The 20,196-nt window shown below is 42.4% G+C and overlaps 1 protein-coding gene across 5 annotated transcripts in view; it reads right to left on the bottom strand.

The window, feature by feature from the left end:
- The window catches only part of flnba (filamin B a), a 64,604-nt gene that overhangs the window by 5,749 nt on the left and 38,659 nt on the right, over positions 1-20,196 (bottom strand). For 2 of the 5 annotated variants that reach the window (XM_035904347.2, XM_035904352.2), the window contains 26 exons: positions 16,580-16,703; positions 14,707-14,867; positions 14,085-14,175; positions 13,754-13,908; positions 13,470-13,587; positions 11,839-11,918; positions 11,497-11,682; positions 11,083-11,397; positions 10,212-10,329; positions 9,614-9,814; positions 8,791-8,964; positions 8,542-8,704; positions 7,988-8,148; positions 6,411-6,702; positions 5,934-6,087; positions 5,667-5,856; positions 5,340-5,587; positions 4,414-4,497; positions 3,094-3,199; positions 2,477-2,617; positions 2,117-2,245; positions 1,865-2,038; positions 1,442-1,600; positions 1,147-1,350; positions 873-1,025; positions 665-787 (listed from right to left, as the gene is read on the bottom strand). In XM_035904347.2, the coding sequence (XP_035760240.1) occupies positions 665-787; positions 873-1,025; positions 1,147-1,350; positions 1,442-1,600; positions 1,865-2,038; positions 2,117-2,245; positions 2,477-2,617; positions 3,094-3,199; positions 4,414-4,497; positions 5,340-5,587; positions 5,667-5,856; positions 5,934-6,087; positions 6,411-6,702; positions 7,988-8,148; positions 8,542-8,704; positions 8,791-8,964; positions 9,614-9,814; positions 10,212-10,329; positions 11,083-11,397; positions 11,497-11,682; positions 11,839-11,918; positions 13,470-13,587; positions 13,754-13,908; positions 14,085-14,175; positions 14,707-14,867; positions 16,580-16,703 (4,204 nt within the window). Of the gene's footprint in view, positions 1-26; positions 288-664; positions 788-872; positions 1,026-1,146; positions 1,351-1,441; positions 1,601-1,864; positions 2,039-2,116; positions 2,246-2,476; positions 2,618-3,093; positions 3,200-4,413; positions 4,498-5,339; positions 5,588-5,666; positions 5,857-5,933; positions 6,088-6,410; positions 6,703-7,987; positions 8,149-8,541; positions 8,705-8,790; positions 8,965-9,613; positions 9,815-10,211; positions 10,330-11,082; positions 11,398-11,496; positions 11,683-11,838; positions 11,919-13,469; positions 13,588-13,753; positions 13,909-14,084; positions 14,176-14,706; positions 14,868-16,579; positions 16,704-20,196 lie in introns of all 5 variants that reach the window. The other 3 variants (XM_006783046.3, XM_006783047.3, XM_087840874.1) reach the window with 2 other exon arrangements.

Here is a 20,196-nt window from a genome sequence, read left to right as displayed (position 1 = left end):
CAGTTAAAGCTAGTTTTACAACGCACCCTCCACCCTAGGACTGCGTCCCAAATAGGGGGCATCAACAACCCAAACACCCCTCACTGCTCTGGCTCCCCCTGCCAGCACCAGACCGGAGAGGCCAGAGACTAGCCGGACACAGCCAGGAGACAGGTTCTGATTCCGGGTAGCAGCAGAGGAATGAGTCATGGGAACGCTGGATCTTCCAGACCACCAGAGAGAGCAGTAGGAGCGGTAGGTGGTGTGAGAAAGGAGCTGCCGAGACAAGACGAGGAGGAACCAGCTCACTGGAGGAAAAAGATGAGGAAGAGAGCATACAGAGGAAGGGAAAGGATTGAGGGGTAGGAGAAGGGAACAAGGCAGTAGAGGAGGAAACGAGGAGAAGCTGAGGAGAAGGAGAGACATGATTGACAAGAGAGGAGAAAAAAGTAAAAGATTGATGAAAGATAAAAGGCAGACAGGAAATAAGATGAGTGAAAAGTTCTCATAGAAAGGGAATGATAGAACAGGAAATAAGAAAAGTTAAATGTCAAAGAGACTACAGAGCAGCAGTAAGGAAAACTGGAAAAAGCTGAAGTTTCAGACAGAGAGTAGCTCTATTTTTCCTAAAGTTTGTGTTACACACATGCAACATCATGAACATAGTCACCAAACGTCTGTGTACCTGGTATCTTTAGGCTGAGGTCGCACACACTCCCAACAGTGGCGACAGACGCCGCCTTCTGTCGTCTGGTGATGCTCTCCCGAATACGACCCTCACCTGTCACCCTCACTGTGAACGGACTTCCTGTTGACGCCACACGTTCGTTAAGTTGCACGCTTCATTAGAACACTGAACAAACTGTTTTTCAGCTACTTTTGCTCCTCTCTACCTGGCACGTGCTCCTCAGCGAAGCGGATTGAGACGATGTAGTTTCCAGGTTCGGTCGGACAGTAAGTGACTCTACAGGTCCCGTCCTCCATGTCCTCCGTTTGGATGTCTACTTTACTGGGACCTTCAATGGACAGAGCCAGACCGCCATAACCTGGAAACAGATCGCACAGATCGCCATCATTGGCATTGATGTCATTATTAGTGCTTCAAAGGAACAATTTTGAGTTTATATTAGAAAATAAATGCATTGTATAGAACAGGCTGACACTGACCTGCCTCCCGCGTGTCGACTATAAAGCTCGAGTTGCTGAAGGTGGTTCCCTGGACGAGGCCGTCACCGTGAGCTTTGACTCGACTGGCGTCGCCAATCTCAGACTGGACGACCATGATGGTGATGGGACTGTTGGCGACATGACGACCATTCTTCAAGATGCTGACCTGGTGCTCGCCCACTTCCCGGGGGATGAAGGAGATACCTGTGAGGAGGAGAAAAGAGTTGAAGGTGAGAGGAGCAATTTCAGTAAATGTTGTACTCATTTGTTTCAAATGTGCCTTTGTGGATCTTACCGATGTGGTTGTTGGCCATCCTCTTCAGCAAGCAGGGCTCGTCACGTCCAGAGGGCGACCTGATGCTGGCGCTGAGCAGGCTGAGGTCCGTCTCATTGATGTCCAGAGAGAAATCTGCAGCCGAGCCCAGTTTGACCTGAGAGCGCCGCTGGTTGTCCTCTGAAAGACGAACAGAAGTAAGAAGGTAAAGTGTTAGATGATAAAATATAGCAAACCCAGTGTAAACTACAGTGGGTAAATTATTGAGACGAGAACTGTAAAAACCCATTTCTTTAATGTTTCAAAAAAAATCTGATTTCATGTCTACATCAGTAGCAAAATAATCACTTGTTTAAACAAGCTCAACTTTTTTTTAAACAAGTGAGCTAAAAAGCTACACTGCTAGACAATTTACAGTACTAATATTGTGCATTGGTGCCTCACCGGTAATCCTGGCAGTGAACGGGCTGCCAGCGATGTGCTCGTCATTGTATTTGACCAGGATGTTGTAGTCTCCTGGCAGCGTGGGCAGGTAGCTGACAGTGCAGGTCCCGTCTTTATTGTCCACACAGCTGATCTCTGCTTTGGACGGACCCTCAATAGCCAGGTCCAGACCTCCTGGACAGAGAGACGGGCTTGGTCAGCGAGACTGAACCGAGTCAAAACAGACTGAAATAATGAAAAATAAACCCGTACCTTCGGAGGCATCCTCTGTGAAGACTGTGAAGGTAGCCAACTTGTTGGCGACACCATAACTCAGACCAGGACCGTAAGCTGTGACGTTGGGACTGCTGGCGTGATTCACATAGAACTGAAGGGGAGATTCTGCAACACATACAGTGAACCTAATTACAGCAAACTAAGTTTGCAGTAGTAGTAATAACACTGAAATTCAAGAGCCCTCAGTAAACCCATCCAGCCACTTCAGAAGTCAATTCAGACACCCCACCAAGATTTATCCTGACAAACCGAGGCCCCTGTGAGCAGCAAGCTCAGTAGTTACCACTATAAGGGTTCTAATCATGGTGCTAATGTCACATGAGTGTATGCGTTTACCTGGGATGTGTGTGCCGTTGTATTTGATGTGCATCTCGTGCAGACCGGCCTCAGTAGGAGAGTACTGCACTGTGACCGTCCCATCCAGGTTGTCTGTGATTAGAGGCTGAGCAGATTTACCTGAAGGCATCAACACCTCACCTGTAAGAGAAGTTTCTTGATTAGGCATTTTTATAATGGAAGAGTCAGACCGTCCATTTATTGGTCAGTTTCTTAAACTCTGATTCCCTTTAACATATTAGTTTGTATAGACTGTGTCATTTCTAATAACTAAACTGATTATATTAACCCATGAATGTCTCATCCACATTTCAATTTACTGGTTACTCACATCTGTCGATTCACACAAAAAAAATTAATATACTGCTGCAGGTGGCAGAATATGCAGTTTTTGTACTGCAGAGAAACCCAGAAAGCTGTGTGTCCTCAGCCTCTGCTGATCTGAATAAATTGCATTTCTTGTGTTTAATCACTTACCATGTGCAGTGAAGTTTTAAATAACTTATGAACATTTTTCTAGAATTGCTGGTGCTTTTTTGTTATGATAAAACCTTATGTCTCTCAATACCTCAAATAAGCACAAATTCACTGAGACCATCCATCCCTTTCTTCCTTACCGGTGATTTCTCCCTTCCTGAACGCGAAAGGAATCACCATGTCGAAAGGCCTGAAGCCACTGCCGTTAACGCTCGTACCATCTGGCTGGTAGCTTTCAGACGTCACCTGAATACAAGACAGGCACAAAGACAGACTTTAGCATGTCAGTGAGGGGGGGAAATGTTCTTAGCAACCTGAAATGCAAGCATGCTGCCTCCAAGCCCCGCCCACACAAGGGCATCCTGAAAAGGAGTTGTGCAATGAAGGAAGGATGAGGAAGGAAGAGGTGGATGACGGTGATGATGGGGTGACTCTGATGCAGCCGCAGTGATGAAGAGTGCACCAAGGAAGAAGAGGAGCAAAGGTTACCACCACAACAGCCCCCCTCCCTCAAAAACACCTTTGTGCAATGCATCTCGCACACAGATGGTGGTTTGTGACGCGATGGCATGGAGGAAAGAAAGTGTTTGAGTGAATACACTAAGGAGTGCAGTGAGAGAGAAGTTAAGTGTTCAACCAGCAGCCATTCACCCGCAACAGAGAGGGTGTGTGGGAATATAAAGTGTGTTCGATAAATACTGTCCTCCAAACAGTGAAAAAGACGACCTAAACCACACACTGCAGCACAGCCTTAACCAACCCTGGGGCCTGTACTACAAGGCCGGTTCAACATTCCTAGGATTTCTCTCTTATCTGGTTCAAGCCATCCTGACACAGAGTGATCAGACTAAGCGGTCACATGAAAATGGACAGGTCTTAAGAATAAAGCCTATTCCAAAGGATGAAAGCTCTCAGCTGTCAACAGATTTATCAGCATCAACTCTATAATTACAATTGTATATTATCTTGCATCATAAAAGGAACATGGTGATCATTTTTAGTAGAAAAAGTCATGATGTGTGGGTTAACTGAGTGAGTGGATATCCAGTTTCATGTGACCGCTGATCCAATATGAGGCTAAAGGAATCCAGATAATAGAAAGATCCCTGTTTGACTAACTTAGTACAGCGCTCAGGTGAGCTGAAGAACATTGCAATATCTGTGTCTATAAGCTTACTGACAGACCTGCACTGCCAAAGAGCTTCTAAAACATCTGATTTCTTTTGCAGCTCACTCGACTAAAGACTAGAGTCAGTGATTATGCCCAAACTGGTAAGATGTAACCCTCCTCATTACCATTATTATTCAAATCATGAACCAATTAATGTTTCTAACCCCAGTTTAAGGCCAATTGTCCTGCTGCAGAATAAAGTTGGAATCAGATGTCTCCAAAGGACACTAACGATCTGCTGAAGGGCTTAAAAACATGTGTAAGTGTGTAAGTGTGTGTAATGGGGTACCCATGGCTTGAAGCCAGCCCCAGGGGGAGCGGCCCGTTGCTGTAGAGATGTCTGCCCTTTCATCATGGGTACCTCATCAGTAGCCTGGTGACATGACAGTAAGGATTAACACATCTCACACAACCAGTCATTCCATGTAAATATATATGTGGGAGTCTCTTTACACAAAGTCCATAGTTATGTTTGGAGTGGAAAACAGACACCTGCGATCACCACCAGCAGTTTCCATTAATGGCTAGAAACATCTTACGTGTTCTGTCCTTAACATCAAGAAATGACATCAAGTTCTCATATTTCCACCCACTTATCAGGCTGGAATAAACTTTTTAGGAATATAAGAATAGCATCAATTTCCTATATTTGTTGCCCTCCATTTTTGAGGACCTTTTGAGGATATTTATTTCTAATTAGTTATGCAAGTTTCTCTAAAGCAGAACCATTATGCATTCGGCCTTTATTGTCCAGCCAAAAAGTTAGGCATCAGACTGCTCTAAACACCATCTGATATGATGTCAGATACCCCTGATATGGTCTGGCCAGGCTCTGGCTGTAAGCACAAAAGCCCACCCATTTTTTTATCCACTTAAATGGTATTTCTTGAACTCTGATGTGATCAGATGTGAAGACTACATTTTATCTGTCTGTGCAGCCTAAAGACAGCTGCTTTTGTCAAGACTGAAATATGTATCAGTTAAAATAAAATTACTTCCACTGTGACATGACTTTGTGGACAAAATGATCCCTCCCACACTATCACAAGGAAAGACGATGAAAGGCCCAATACAACGAGCAGGAAAAACAAAGAAACAAAACAAACAGTCAAACTAAGAGATGAGGTTAATCAGTGTACAAGGACATGTTGGATACTCTGGATGACCGCGACATCTGCTTTCAAAGTGTTTGTCTAATATGCGTTCTCTTCTCACCGTGACTTTGAAGGGACTGCGTGGGATGTTTTCCCCTCCAAAGCGGACGTAGATGACGTAGTTCCCAGGAGCTGGCGCAGTGTAGAAGATGTCAAAGGTGCCATCTTCATTCTCCAGCACCTCGGCCTCCACCTCTGTGCCATCGGGCTGAACCACCACACAGCTCACTTTCCCTTTACCAGCACCCTTTGCATTCACCACCAGACCCAGCTCCTCACCAATGGCCACAGTGGGACCCACGCCTGAACCTGGGAGAAGTACACGTTGTGAATTAATCAGACTCCTAAAAATAAATGAGATTCCTTCTGTCAGACTCCGATCACATACCGCTCACGGTGCACTTGCTGGCATCACCAGTTGCTGTGGCACGGACTCTGTAAGGTGATGCTGGGATGTCATCGCCACCATATTTTATAACGATGGTGTACCGGCCAGCACGGTCAGGGACGTATGATACCCGGTATGTACCATCACCGTTGTCATGGATCCTGGGCTGCTTAGGTTTGCCATCCTGGTCCTGAAGAGGAAGGAAGTGAATAACAATCTGTGTGGGGTCTACTTTAGTGTGTGTAGGCTTATGTGTGTGATACTGACCGTGATGAGCACGCTCAGTTGGCCTTGGCCAGCATCTTTAGCGTCGATATTGAACTCAACGGGGAAGCTGGCGGGGACGCCGCTGGTCAGCCCGGGGCCGCTGGCTCGTACTTTGCTGGCATCGTGAGTGGGCAGAACCCGAAACTTGAAGGGACTGAAAGATCAGAGACAGTACAGACTGATCAACTGTATGAACCACAACAGCAAGCAGATATCAAAGGGACAAAAATTACCAGCGATAGAGTAATACAGAGTTCACCTCTGGCTGTTAGAGTGAATCGACTCAAAAGGTCTGCTTTGCATGCATTTTTATCTGGTTAATCGGTCACTGTATTTTCATATAATCTTAAATTTAGCTCAAGTTCATCATTTGAGGTGTTAGCAGTTCAATTAAAACAAACCAGAACAAATCAAATGTGTACGTTTTCACAAAAGTTGCCCGACTCCTTCTGTTGCTGTACTGCTACAGCTGTGTACCTGTGTGGGACGTCCTCCTCAGCATATTTTACAGCCACCGAGTACGGTCCCTCCACAGACGGCGTGTAGGACACTGTGTGAGTCCCGTCTCCATTATCAGTCACTTCCACAGGCTCTGCAATGCCTTTGGGAGCAGTGACTGCCACAGCCAGGGGCGCCACGCCGGCCTTCCTGCAGTCCACTGTGAAGGATTGCGGGATATTGGCCCTGACTCCTGACGCCACTCCAGGACCAGAAACTTTGACCTTACTAGAGTCCACCACATCCTTAACTGGGACCTTAAATGGACTCCCTAAGTACAGAAAAATAAATTAGGTGTAAACACAACTAGCAAGACTCATAGCAGAGCGTGCTGTTTGACACTTTAATGTTTGTAGCACATGCAGCAGAGACATCACAGACATGTAGACAGATGTGCAGAGTGAAGCCACCTCTTAATAAATGCTAATAAAATGCACTCCTAGATACTGGATAACTGTCTGACAACATGTCTGTGAATCACTCCACAAATGCAAAGTTACAGAGATAACAGTGCTGCTATATCTGCTGAATGACTCTGCAGAAACAAAGTCATCGCAGAAACATGAGAACTTTTCAGACCACAGTCGAAGAAATTTAAAACTGTGACATCTTTAAAACATTAAGCCAAAACCCTCAACATGTCTTCAAACAACCAATAACAGCATTTTTGTAATGTCAACTAAACATTAACTGCACCTTTTATCATTAGCATCTGTTTATAGGTACAAATGAGAGAAAAGGCAACAAAGTGTTATTAAAGTGACATTAAAGATCTTTAAGAGATGAACACATGTGAAACAGCTTAGTGAAGCTGTGCTAAATTAGTTTATTCCCGTTTTTCATGTTGATGAGAACCATTCCTCTTCAGATTTTTTCCCTTCATGAGCCTTCTCACATTACCAGAATTAAGTCGGATTAAATTCTTCTCTCTCTTTCTGTTGTCAACAAATCTCGGAAAACTGACCCAAACCATCTGGATCTAGTTCCTGTTTATCTATGCCACAGAGCTCCACTGTGGTCCAGAAATACTGATCTTACCACTGTTTATTTTAACCAACTCGGACACAAAAGACTCATTAAAGTATCAAATGTGATTAACTTGCAGTTGAAAATTGCCTCAAACAAATGAAATGCCTTCTCCATCCATCTCCCTTTCACTCCTTATCCAACTTTGAGTTGCAAGGGCAGCAGTCTAAGCTAAAGCTCTCAAGATGAAATGCATTCAAAGAAAGTTGTTTTATAAACTACAAGGGTTGTTAAACTCAAACTCTTCAGGATGCTGAGGTGTTCCCTAAACTAGCTCAGAGAAATAATCTTTCCAGCGTGTTCTGTGTCCAGGTTGGTCATGCCTGAAACACTTCACACTGATGCAGAGCAAAACCTGGTTTACTCTGAACTGTTTCTGAATGCTTGTCTTTCCATTTTTAAAAGGTAGGGTTTTTCCTGCACACTTTACAGGTTTAACCATCCCCTGTGCTACAGCTTATTATGCTAGTAAGGGAACCAAAATAATAATAATAATTAAAAAAAAAAAAAAAAAAAAAAGATCATCTCACCAGGGATGTGTTCTCCTCCATAGGTGATGTTGACGTCGTAGTTTCCTGGTGTGAAGGGAATGTACTCCACACTGCAGCTGCCATCTTTGTTGTCTGTGCAAGACATTTTAGACTCTGATGGACCCTCCACAGTGATGCCAAGGCCACCAATACCTGCCCCTCTGAAGGAACAACACATCCAAATTATTTGTACTTTAATTATCTACCAACGGCTGTCAAAATGTTCAAATGTTTGCAGATGATACAGGATGATTTACATGATTTGATTGCCAATTCTGTCATTTGCGCACAAATGTTGTGCACAAATGACAAAATGTTTACCTTTTGTTTGTATTAGCTTTAAAAAAAAAAAAAAAAAAAGACTGAAACAAAAAGGCATAATGCCTCGTCACACATGGTGCATTTAAAAATATAACCAAATTAAATATTCCTTGTAAAAGTGAAGTTTCAGTTTTCTGTCAGTTAACTATAATCTTTACTGACTCATACAATTATCTACTTTATTGCTCCTTATTTATAAGGATATACGTGTATACTTTATTGCCCAGCGGTACCTGGTGAAGATGTTGAAGTTGTTGGGCTGGTCAGTCAGGCCTTGTTCCAGCCCGGGGCCAGTAGCCACCACCCTGCTCGGGTCACATCCCTCTGACACAGAAACCCTGAATGGGCTATTGGGAACTGGAGTGTCATCATACAGAACCTGGACGCTGTGGACGCCTAAAATAAAGATTGACACAAATGAAACTGACTTCACAACAAAAAGGTTTTATGTTGAGCAGTTCAGTTCTGACTGGATGCGTTACCATTTTCAAAAGGAGTGTACTCAACACAGTAGGTGCCATCGGCCTTGTCTGTAACACCACAGTCTGTCAGAGCTCCAGACGGGTTCTTGACCACCGCCTTTATGTGGTCGCCACCTCGCCGGGTCAGAGAACGAGCATCCACTGTGAACTCTGTGGTGGCTTCTCTGAAAACAGCTGGAGGGAGGGAAACAGAGGAAGGCGTGTTCTAAGCAGAACTCTGACTGGGCACAAGGGGTTTTTTTTTTGATCATTACCAAACTTACTCAGGCTGTCAAGTCACCTCTACCTGTTGACTTATGAAGGAGTTTTATCAAGTTGGAAATTACCCCGATATCACAAAGGGATTTAAAAACTATACTACATAAAATACCCACAGTCCCTCAACACAACATTCTTCAATTCACAAAAAATGAAGAGAAGCATTGAATATTAACACTTCAGCACAATAGTGGAGTCTCTCAATTAAACCCAGTCTGACATAAGCCATTTTATCTCCTCCCCCCTGTAAGGCCACCCTATTTAAAAACAGTTTTGTGACTGGCTGCCCCTCAATAAAACATAAGCAGGTGGGTGGAGCTTATGTACTCTCAGCCGTGTGCTTGGGATGATCATATTAGGTTCATTAACCACTGTAGCGAATGCTATTAAGTTGTATAATTCACTTTCTATGACTTCTAACTTGTATAATATTCAACTGTGCAGGCTAATGCAAAGCAAAATAAACCAAACAGGAAAAAATAAACAGTACTGCTCAACTTGAACGCCACTCATTTAAATTATTCTTCCCAAACTGGATTTGTATCAAGCTAAATATATACTGTACCTTGTCCCTCCACTCCAGGTCCAAACACTTTGACTTTGGAGGTGTCCACAGCAGGGTCTGCCATCACCTTAGCAGGGAAACCAGGGACGGTCTTTCCTCCATACTTCAGCAGCAGGGTGTACATGCCAGAAGTCAGAGGGATGTAGGTCACCGTGTAGGTCCCGTCTTTGTTATCCACAATCTCAGTCTTTGCTTTTGCACCTGGAATATCAAATTAGAATTTGTGCTACATGGAGAACCACCAAAAATTTTTTTGCTTTAAACAGAAAACCTGGAGTTTAAACGTACAAAATCTCACCAATTAATGTGTCTGTTGACAAAGCCAAACGACAGCTTTCCAGCCATATTTCATGATATTAAATAAGTGACCTCTACACTTACCCCCTGGTGAGGCATGTTAAAGAAGCAAAGGGGACGAAATGGACACTTTCTTCACTTGAAATAACTGATCATCAAGTATTCTTTTAAGTCTCTGCATCCCAATTTTCATAAACCGTGAATAATGGCTGGCTCTGCCTTTATTTGAATACAGCTTTTTAAATGTGCTTTTGAACATGTATAACTTTTATATGACTGAATTAAATAGTTTCAGTGTTACCTGAGCCCAGGCCTGAACCAGTAGGGCTGCTTGGGGGTGAATCTAGCGCAGCCTCCAGGCTGAGTTCACCCGGTCCAGCTTGAGAGCAGTCCACATTTACAACACTGGTTTCCCCAACCTGAAGAGACAGTAGCATGGATCAGACTTTATGACTTTCAGGACAGGAGAGTATTTTAAGGGATGAGTCAGACTAAAGCAGACACAGGACAGGATGAGATTAAGGAAATTAAAAAGCAGCACAACTTTCGAACAATGAAAAACTGAACTTGTGCCTATTGCGTGAATAAATTCTGAGGAACTTTAAAATTTCTTCCTGGCTGCATTGCAGCAGAGTCCACCACATACATATTGGCTGACCGGGTGTCTCAGTTCATGTGGGACACCCTTTTTCATTCCCTAGTTAGTCACACATTTTGACTGGCACTACTTTTCAGAAGTCACCACTTCACACACACCTTCCCTAAACAGAGGAATGAATCCACTGGCTGTAAGAAAAGCAGGAAAGGCTGCCATCATGGATCAAGTGCAGGTCAATTTGTCACATTTCTTGCTGCTTGTAACATACCCAGTGGAGGAAATTACACCATACAGTCAAAAGCTATAAAGATTTTTGTGCAATATGACGGAAACTCCCACTAAGACTGGAAAATGCTGCTACAACAAAGACTGGAACATATTACTGGGTGAAGTGGGGAGGAGGTGGTTCTGCATCCCTACTGAAACCCAGAGATCACCACATAAAAGAGCAGCTAACTTTACAAATTTAAGATTAACGAGCCAAAATTCTGAGCTGCAGAGAAATTCAGAAGCAGTGTTGTAGCAGCATATTTGTTGCACTCATCCAGATTTCACTCCCCCTGCAGACTCTCACCTTGGCTCTCTTCAGGCCCGAACCTGAGGCAACCACCTTGGAGGGGTCAAAGGGCATCTGGATGTCAGCTCTGAATGGCGATCCGGGGATGTGGACATTCTCAAACAGGATGTTAACCAGGTAGTCTCCAGGCTCGGTGGGCAGGTAGGAGACTGAGCAGGTCCCATCGCCGTTATCTGAACATTCGATCTTGGCCTCGGTCGGCCCCTCCACTGTCAGCCCCAGACCTCCAGTGCCGGCACCTTTGGTGTCGATTGTGAACTCAGCCGGGTTCCCCACTAAGCCTCCCTTCAGACCAGGACCGAAGGCTTTCACCTAAAACAAGACGTAACGCATTATTAATGATACAGGTGTCTAACATGTTAAAACAGACCAAGTAAAATTGTCAAGGTACAGAACACAAACTGATATTACCTTGCTGGGGTCTGGAGGCAGGTGGGCCTCCACAGGAAAGGGGCTTCCTGGGATGGGGTGTCCATCATAAGACACGTTAACAGCATACACTCCCTCCTTTGTGGGGGTGTAACAGACCAAACTGACATCTGCTTTACCGGGCTGAGGCTCAACTTTACAAGGTACTGCCTGCTGACTGGGACTCAGCTAACACCACATACACAGAAAGGAAACAATCAAATTTTCCAGAATTTAAAATTTTTGGAAAAAGTATTTTCCTTATCCAACCTTAATAAAAAGACTGAATCTTACTAACAGTTATATTTTTCACACAGGTCAATATGAGGTTTCTCTGACACTCACCAGTTCTACCACCAGGTGACCTTGACCTCCAGCACCCTTTGTGTCCACCATGAACTGCTGTTCCTGGTTAACCTCCACTCCTGAAAGACATTAGTCACTTATAAGTGGCTGCCTCCTGAAGTACCTAGAAACTTTCTGTTAACACTAAAACTGATGGTTTCAGGTCCTCCAAGGTATGGAGGCCTATCTCCCCCCATCACTTCCCCTGCCAGTGGCAGACACCCTCAGACATCGGTACGTTGGTGGTTCTTTGTGTCTGGGGATGGGCGTCCAGGTACACACCGGCTCACACCTGGTGGCTGCTTGTCAGGGCCTGGAGCCTGGGGCTCGCTCGGGCCACTTCGGGGGTGGGGTGCCCTCGGCCTGGGGCTCGGTCACTGTGGCACAGCTGGCTGCCGGCGGAGCTCACGGGCACGTCACTGCAACCCCCCCTGGCTTCTGCTCCGCGGCTGCCGAGTGACCCCTCATCTGGGACTCTCCTCAGCTCTTTCTGGGACAGTGGCACGGCTGCCCCTCTGTTGGTCTTCCTTGGTCTCTTGTGTTCTGGTGGCCTCTGGATGTCTGGAGTTTTGATCTCCTCCATACCTGCTTCATGCCCTGGAAGACAGGGCTGTGGCTCCCCACACCCTCTAGCAGCTCATTACATGAAGGGACCTTTTAAAAACAAGTGCGTCCATGCTCACAGGTGTACACACGGGTGCTCACACACAAGCTACACCCTTTTTGGCTCCTTCCTCAAAGCACACTGTGCGCTGTCGATCTTACGTGCTGCACAATAATGTTTAATATTTAGTATTTACTGTTATATTCCCATAGATCATCGTGATGTTGTTTATTATATTGCTCTTCTTTTTTCTTCTGCTTGTTTTCTCTTTTTTCTTTCTCAACAGGTGATTGATATATGCATTTTTTGTCTGCTTATTTTGTTGGTTTTTGTTTTTTGCCCTTTATCCCCGCCCCTCTTCTCCGCTGTTTTTCTTTCCCTCTTTCTTTCTCCCCTTTCCTTCCCCAGTCAAGTCTGTCCCGTATTTAGCAAGTGAAAATAAAATAAAATAAACAATAAAAGGTGAATCAAATAGACCATTATGGCAAGGCTGGGATGGTTTATTTGGTAAAGTAAATCCGTTGGGCATCTTTCTTCACCTTCAGACAATAATTCGGCCAAAAAAAAAAAAACACTAAAACTGATGACTGATAGAATAAACGGGAGCTCAACATCCAGATCACTCTTGTACAATTTCTGTTGACTGTCACTGTAACTTTAATTACAGTCAAACATTTGTACAATCCTTAAATTTGATTTCATCTCCGATGAAAAGTACTCATCAATTCTCATTAGACCCTGGAAGCAAAAACAAAAACAAGAAAAACAAAAAACAAAACAAAACGACTCGTGTACCAGAAATGGGAAGGAACCATCCTGAAGTTCCTTGCATGTTATAAAAGAACCAACAGCAAATCTGCATATATCCTTTTTTGCAGAAGCATAAGCAGTCATTTTTTATGCTTTACTGCTCATGTCAGAAAAACAAAATCTTGTATTTATTTATAAGATATAACTTGTGTTCTTTCTTTGCTAGAAAACTTTTCTAAACAGTTGAGGAAGTTAACAGAAGAGGAAGTCATCTTACTTCCATCCATGTTATCCACAGTGACTTTGCTGAGGTCCAGTGGTGCAGCGACTCCAACTGTGAAGGGGCTCTTGGCAATGGGGTCACCTCCAAACTTCACCAAGATAGTCAGCTCCCCCTGCAAAGGAACTTATCATTTACTCTGGAACAAACACTAAAAGCACTGTGTTCATTTACCATCATGACTCTGGACAGTTTGCAAGATCTGTGACACTCTGACATGACGAACTTTAAGTGTTCGGTTTCGCCAAAATATAAAAAGCACTAGAAATAATCTGATGTACCTGTTGTGCAGGTGTGTACTTGACAGTCTGAGAGTAGTCGTAGTTATCGATGATGTCAAAGTCTTTCACGGCAGAAGAGAAGGTAACGTCCAGCGGTGCTTTACCTGCTCCTTTAGTCAACACGGTGAAATGAGTCGGTTTTCCGCTCTCCACACCTGGACAGAATAAGAGAAGGGGTTATCTTGTAATAATGCTCTCTGTATACTGCCACAGTGCAGTCTCACCTACAAATAGCAGATCATATAAAGGACTAACCTTTGGGCTCAATGACAGATTTTTGTTTAAGACCTATTCTAATAAATTTAATGTCCCATTAAACCCACTCTCTCACCAGTGCGAGCCAGTCCAGGACCTTCTGCTTTGACCTTTGATGCATCATGTGAAGGATCGACTTTGACACTGAAGGGGCTCTGAGGAACTTCCTGTGTGAAGTAACCAGAGTAAAATCACAGTAAGCACTTTTTTTCTTAAAAGTGGATATTCTATAGCATAGCTTATGGAGCGAAAAGAAAAGCCCAAAAGGTAAACACATTTATGGCACGTCATATTTAATGCAGAAAAATCAAACAGATTTTAAGAGACACTTGCTCTTTTCTATGTTGTGTTTTACCAACATCAGACTTCTCCCGTAGAAAAAAGTGAGCTATTTCACTAGTGGTACACAAGTAGGAATCAGAGCGGGTGTAGCAACTTAGAAATGATGAAAACATTAAAATAGAAAGATGTCTTTTTGGCACTCATTAATTCATCAAATCTGACTTGAAGCTGACTTAAAATACTAGGGGAAAAAACTAGTATTTTATCAATTGATAGAAATTATCTGTACTTTGCAGTTTATTGAGTAAATCATGCTCTGCATTCCGCACTCATCTAAATGTGATCACTTCTGACTCCAGACTGTCGACAGCGAGCACTCAGACCAGAGGGCGATCCTTTCAGTAGTGTGTTTGTACCTTGTCAGTGAACAGGACTTTAATGGTGAGTCTTCCAGCAGCAGGAGGGATGTATTTGACTGTGAACGTGTCGTTGGCGTTGGGAATGATATCAAAATCCACATCAGCCTCTTTGTCGCTGATCATGTTGGCGTCACACTTAATCCCAACGCCGACATCACCTGAACAAACACACAGAGTTGACCATAACCATATCGTGAACATAATACAGTTATGACTCAGACTCTAAATAATCTCATTTCTTGGTCGATGATCATTTCAGTGTATACACCGGCTGCCACAAGGTGGCGCTGCCTGCTTCCGTTTCTGCTCCTCAGTCAATCATCTCATCTCAGAAACACTTCACACCTCCGGGATGGTGCATTGCCAAAAACATTAATATAAACAATAAGCCACCTGTGCAGCACAATCGGCACTCCCTGCAACACAAGACCCGAGCTATCACAGAGGAATTCAGAGTATGAGAGATAAGAAAAGGACAAGAAACCATGTCAGACAACAGAAACTGCCCACCCCTGAAGGGAAACCACTGATAACCTGAAACCACTCCTGAGAAACCCCTCAGAAACCCTTTTTCTTTCTATACAGAGTGTGAGCAGATGACCTTCACAATTCTCTCTTGTCCCAAAGAAAAAGCTCAAATTACCCCACTGCACATACTCTAATGTTTAAGAATTTAATTCTAGAAGTAAAGAAAAAAAAAACTGATGCAGTTTTTATGTGTATACACACACACACAAAAAAAAATCTAAGTGTTACTTTCTCCAGTTTGAACATACCGATACTATAATTTGAAAATAAATAAATTCTAGTAGCATTTGCAAATAATTCTTTTAGAGCAGTTTACTTTTTTGCCCCCAGGCTGAATTGAATTTCAACGGCTCTTTTGGCACAGAGCAGAGTAAAAAAACAACACACATTGTTTGTAACATGTGCATCACTTTAAAATAAATGTAGCCTTTGAATGATACTACAGTAATACACCCCCCCTTTCCTCTGGTATGTCATGGCAATGATCTCAAGGCAGAAACATCCCAACAGGAAATTCATCCATCTGACCCTTCCTGAGTAGTAACACAGGATCATGCTTCATCACCCGCATGCACCGGCCTAAACATGCTCCCCACCACATTAAAATTATATATGCACACTCAAACCTAGACGTGTGCTTTGTCTCTATTCATTAATGCAGTGACAAATACTAGTCGTCCTCAGACTTGTTTGAAGTGCAAGTTTAGATAAGCGAGTTCATAAGATGCAGCAGAATGGAAATGAATGTGGGAGTGGGTACCCTCTGATGATGAAATCAGAGGAAAAAAGGAGAAGGCTACTCTCTCAAACGTCACAGAACAGTCAGCGTAACTTGTTCATGGAAGTCGTTTTTCTACTTCAAATCTTTTCCGGTTGATTAATTTTAGAATATCCAAATCTGAAGTCTGGTGTTGAACCAGCATATTGGTATCAAAACCATATGGTTGTGATACTTTTTTAGCTTTTAATAAACTGTGCTGCTTGGACTGACACTGAAACAGAACACACCTTGCTTATCTGTGTTTAGCACACTGCTAACACTCAAACCCCAAAGTTTGTGAAACAACTTGACCAAATACAAAGCATAAAATTACAAATCCCTCTCTTTTTTCCCCCCAACTCTGGGGATAAATTAGAAGCTATTATATTGGTTAATGGCCACATCAGGCATATCTACTCTCTGTGACACCACAGAAGCACAAGTGGATCCACCACTGTTTAAGGTTATACATGTTAATGTCCCAGCCAAAGAAAAGCACATCCCCTTTAAGCAAGTTCTTTTGAAGTGTCATAAAATAGTCAGGATTTCCTGTCTAAATGATTCTTAGTGTGTTCAAGTTACCATCTCCAGCTCCTGAACAGTCCACAGTGAAGTGTGTGGGCTCGTTGGCCTTCAGTCCACTCCTCTCCACTCCGGGACCAAACACCTTCACCATGTTGGGGTGGCTGCCTTTACCCACATTCACCTACGGGCACCAACAGGAAGTGACATCACTTATTTCAATCTCCTTAAGGATGTGAGGTAGTTAAATTTTGTAGAAAAAAAAAAATTAAGAAAACCATGAATGCTATAATACAGAACCACAAGGCTCCAAACTAGATGCACAGCTTTTTACTTTTTAATTTATTCTTAGCATATTTACTGCAACACATTTCAACATCACATGTATTAATGCTGGCTTCACACAGCTATAACTTAAGAGGAAAGCAGATGAGGAGGATTCAATGTTTCCAAAAAGCCTCTGAAAGGTGTAGCAATAAACCAGGGTGGTGGCATTAAACAGTGAATTCTCTACAGGCAGATCACATCTACAATGTACACAATTGTGCAATTTTACTCTAAAACAGTAAAGAACATTTCTAATAAAACTGAAAAACTGATAATAAAAAGACACTGAATGAAAAGTGAAACACAGTAAATTGCCTAAGTACAGGTTAACAACTTCACAGGTGCAGAAAACTAACTGCTGGGACTTTAATATGAATTTCTGGCATTTAAAAAGGGGGAAAGTCCAACTAATAAATACCACTAAATTTACTTCATGATGATCAACTTGATTCCATATGAAACTCTAGTGTCTTGATGTGATATTAAAATTTTACCACCATCATAAAAACTTTTTTTTTTTTTAAGAAACAAAGTCTTAAATGTCCTTTGTGCCATTTAGATAACATTTCCAGTACAAGACTGTACAATAATTATTCCACATCACAGCTACACACAGTTACTGGGTCCGATTCAGGATTCTGACTTTTTGTTTTGCCCTGTCTTTGGTCACTTCTTCCCTTTCTCTGCATTTCCATGTAGCGTTTAGATTTCGTTGTACTTTGTTTTGCTTTAAACAAGAAATCAGTGAATGACTGAAAGAAAGAAAAACTGAATGAGCAAAGTCTAAGAAGAAATGAACCAAACACAGAACAACATTTAAATGAAATGTTAATTTATTTTGAAATCAACTTCCACTTGTGGCAATTAAAGTGTTTAAGTGCTTTGTTGTTTTAGTACAGACTGAAATTAAAGTTGGTTTCAGCAAACACGTTAGTTACAGATTTACTGGGAATATTTTAAAACAAAAATGCAAGCACAGAAATCTCAAATGAGGCGCTAACGGAGGGAAAAAAACAATTCTGCAAACTTCTAAAAGCTGATTTAAAGGATTTTAAGTCACTACAGATGTTTAAAAAGGAAATCTACTCATTCTATATAATAAAAGTAGAAATCAGTGCAATGAGTGCAAACAGTTTCTGCAACTTGTGTTTAAGCTGATGAGTGCTCTTTTCAGACTTGTTTTTAAAGCCCAACCCAAGCAGACTGTCAAAGGGTGTAGAGGTTGATTTATTCTGCAACTACTCCAGAGGATTAGTCACAAAAGAAGCCGGGAGATAAACGATACACGCTCTGACACACAGCAGGCAGCGGTAAACCATTCAGCTTAGGGAGCGACAGACACCATGTCCACTCACTAGTGGGTAAATTAGACAGCATATAAAGAGCTGCTAACATAGTGTGGACTTTATGTCGCAGTAAACACTGCAATCATAAACTGCTTTAGTCATCTGAGAGAATTTCTAAAAATAAGTGCCCAAATAAGAGCCCTGAGGGATTCAGAGATGGACTTTGCACCTTAGATACAATGCATGTATGGAAGCTGCATAAGTGAGCTCATTTTGACACAAAAGAATCAACTTTCTGCTTCAGTTTCTGGCTTTTAAACAGATTCTTTACTCCCTCGTCTGTAGTTCACCAGCACAGCAGTGGACAGTTTACACTGAGCCAGATTTGAACCATGAACCTCTTTCCCATGCTGGATTCTTTTCCTACACGTTTGATTAAAAAGGTGTCACTGCTGAAGGCTCCCAGCAGTGCTGAGAGGTGGGTGCGTCTGTTTGCATTTTATCCACCCAAAGTATCTTCACTGAAATTTGAGAAAGGCGCAGTCAGAACGAGGAAGCCTGCACGCAAGTCGCTGCATCTCAGAACAAGCCTGCTGAACAATCAGTGACTTAGACATCACAAGGTGTCCATCGGCTGAAGTGATTTATGGACCACCGTGAACACTACAGAAATCAGTCAGGTTGTTACAAAAGCTTCTGAAAGTCTAGTCTAGCCCTAAACACTTTGCAGGATAACAGACGTGCAACAAGCTGAATGTCTTTGCCAGCTCTTCATGCTGGGATCTTCATGAATCTCAGACTCTGCGGCAGTTTCTCATGGGACTTGTGTGTAATGTATGTGGAACTAAACTTGTATCAAAGAGAAGGAGAGAACCGATAAACTGCTTCAAAACAAACAGCAGCAACTCAAACAATGATTTCAAAAAGTAAAATAAAAGGTTTACAGACTGGTTAGTAAACATGAATGGAAAAAGAAAACCTTTTCACTCTCAGTTTTGCCCTGATACTCAAAATCATGGGTCAATTGCATCTGTGTTCAGAATTTATGTTGGATGTGGATGACTTTCACACGTCAGCAACTTTACACTGAAAGATTGTGTTGATCTCATTAAATACACACATGGAATGAAAAGGTTTTCCCTGAACATTTAACAGGAGGAAAAACAACAACAAACACGCTGTTAAAAATTCACTTATCTGAACCTCTCTGGAGTATAAATGTGAACTCTAAAGAATGCTGTCATTCTTTAGAGTTCATTATTTTGAGTCTTATAATTTCTGGTAAACTGAGGCTAAATCCAAAATGTCAAAATCTTTTAAACCAGCTACGCCTGAAGGCTTTGACATGTTTATACCAATGATGGGAGTTGCTAGTGTAGTTACTTTTGCATAATCCCTCCTATATTTTTAGTTTGTCAAAAGTGAAAAGAAAACATTTTTATCTTTCAATTTTCCGACAGGAAACCACTTTTGTGACTAAAACATTAGTATTTTGCTAATCCAATCCGATTAAGGGTTTTAAAAAAGGATACACCCCCTTGAAGAAGTCTACTTTTAAATGATAACCAGACATTAGAAATGTAGTTAAATCTTAAGTGCGTGTACTTAAAAAGGCTGAATGGAGTCCTGAAAGCGATGCCATCATGAGGCTGCTGCTCACTTCATGCCCAAAATCAAAATCTGAGATGCCAAAAAGCAGCCCTCGTTTCTGTGACATCATTAATACTTACAAGTAAAGAGTTTGTTTTTTCTTTAAATCAAAACTGGAGCTTTGTCTATAACCTGAAGAATAAAGTTTGGCTCACAAAACTGATATTTATTGGTATATAGCACCACAGGGGTCATTACATTGTAGACTATTTAGTGAGCACTGCCTAAAAAGTTTGAGCAAGTTCAGTTTAGGATTCTTAAGGGTTATGACCCATGAATCTAGCTGGTTTATATGGTGAGTACTGACATTTTGGAGTTGATGACTGCTGATACATCAAAGCTGGTTTGTAACTGGGATCAGAAAGGTTCAGGTGAGCGATTTTCAGGTGGGACTCAAACCCAAAAACTTAAAAT

Source organism: Neolamprologus brichardi, chromosome 5 (genome assembly GCF_056152115.1).
Source record: "Neolamprologus brichardi isolate AB-2024 chromosome 5, ASM5615211v1, whole genome shotgun sequence".
NCBI classification, from domain to species: Eukaryota; Metazoa; Chordata; class Actinopteri; order Cichliformes; family Cichlidae; genus Neolamprologus; species Neolamprologus brichardi.
The sequence above is the reverse complement of the archived record's forward strand: the minus strand, read 5'-3'. Positions and strand labels throughout refer to the sequence as shown.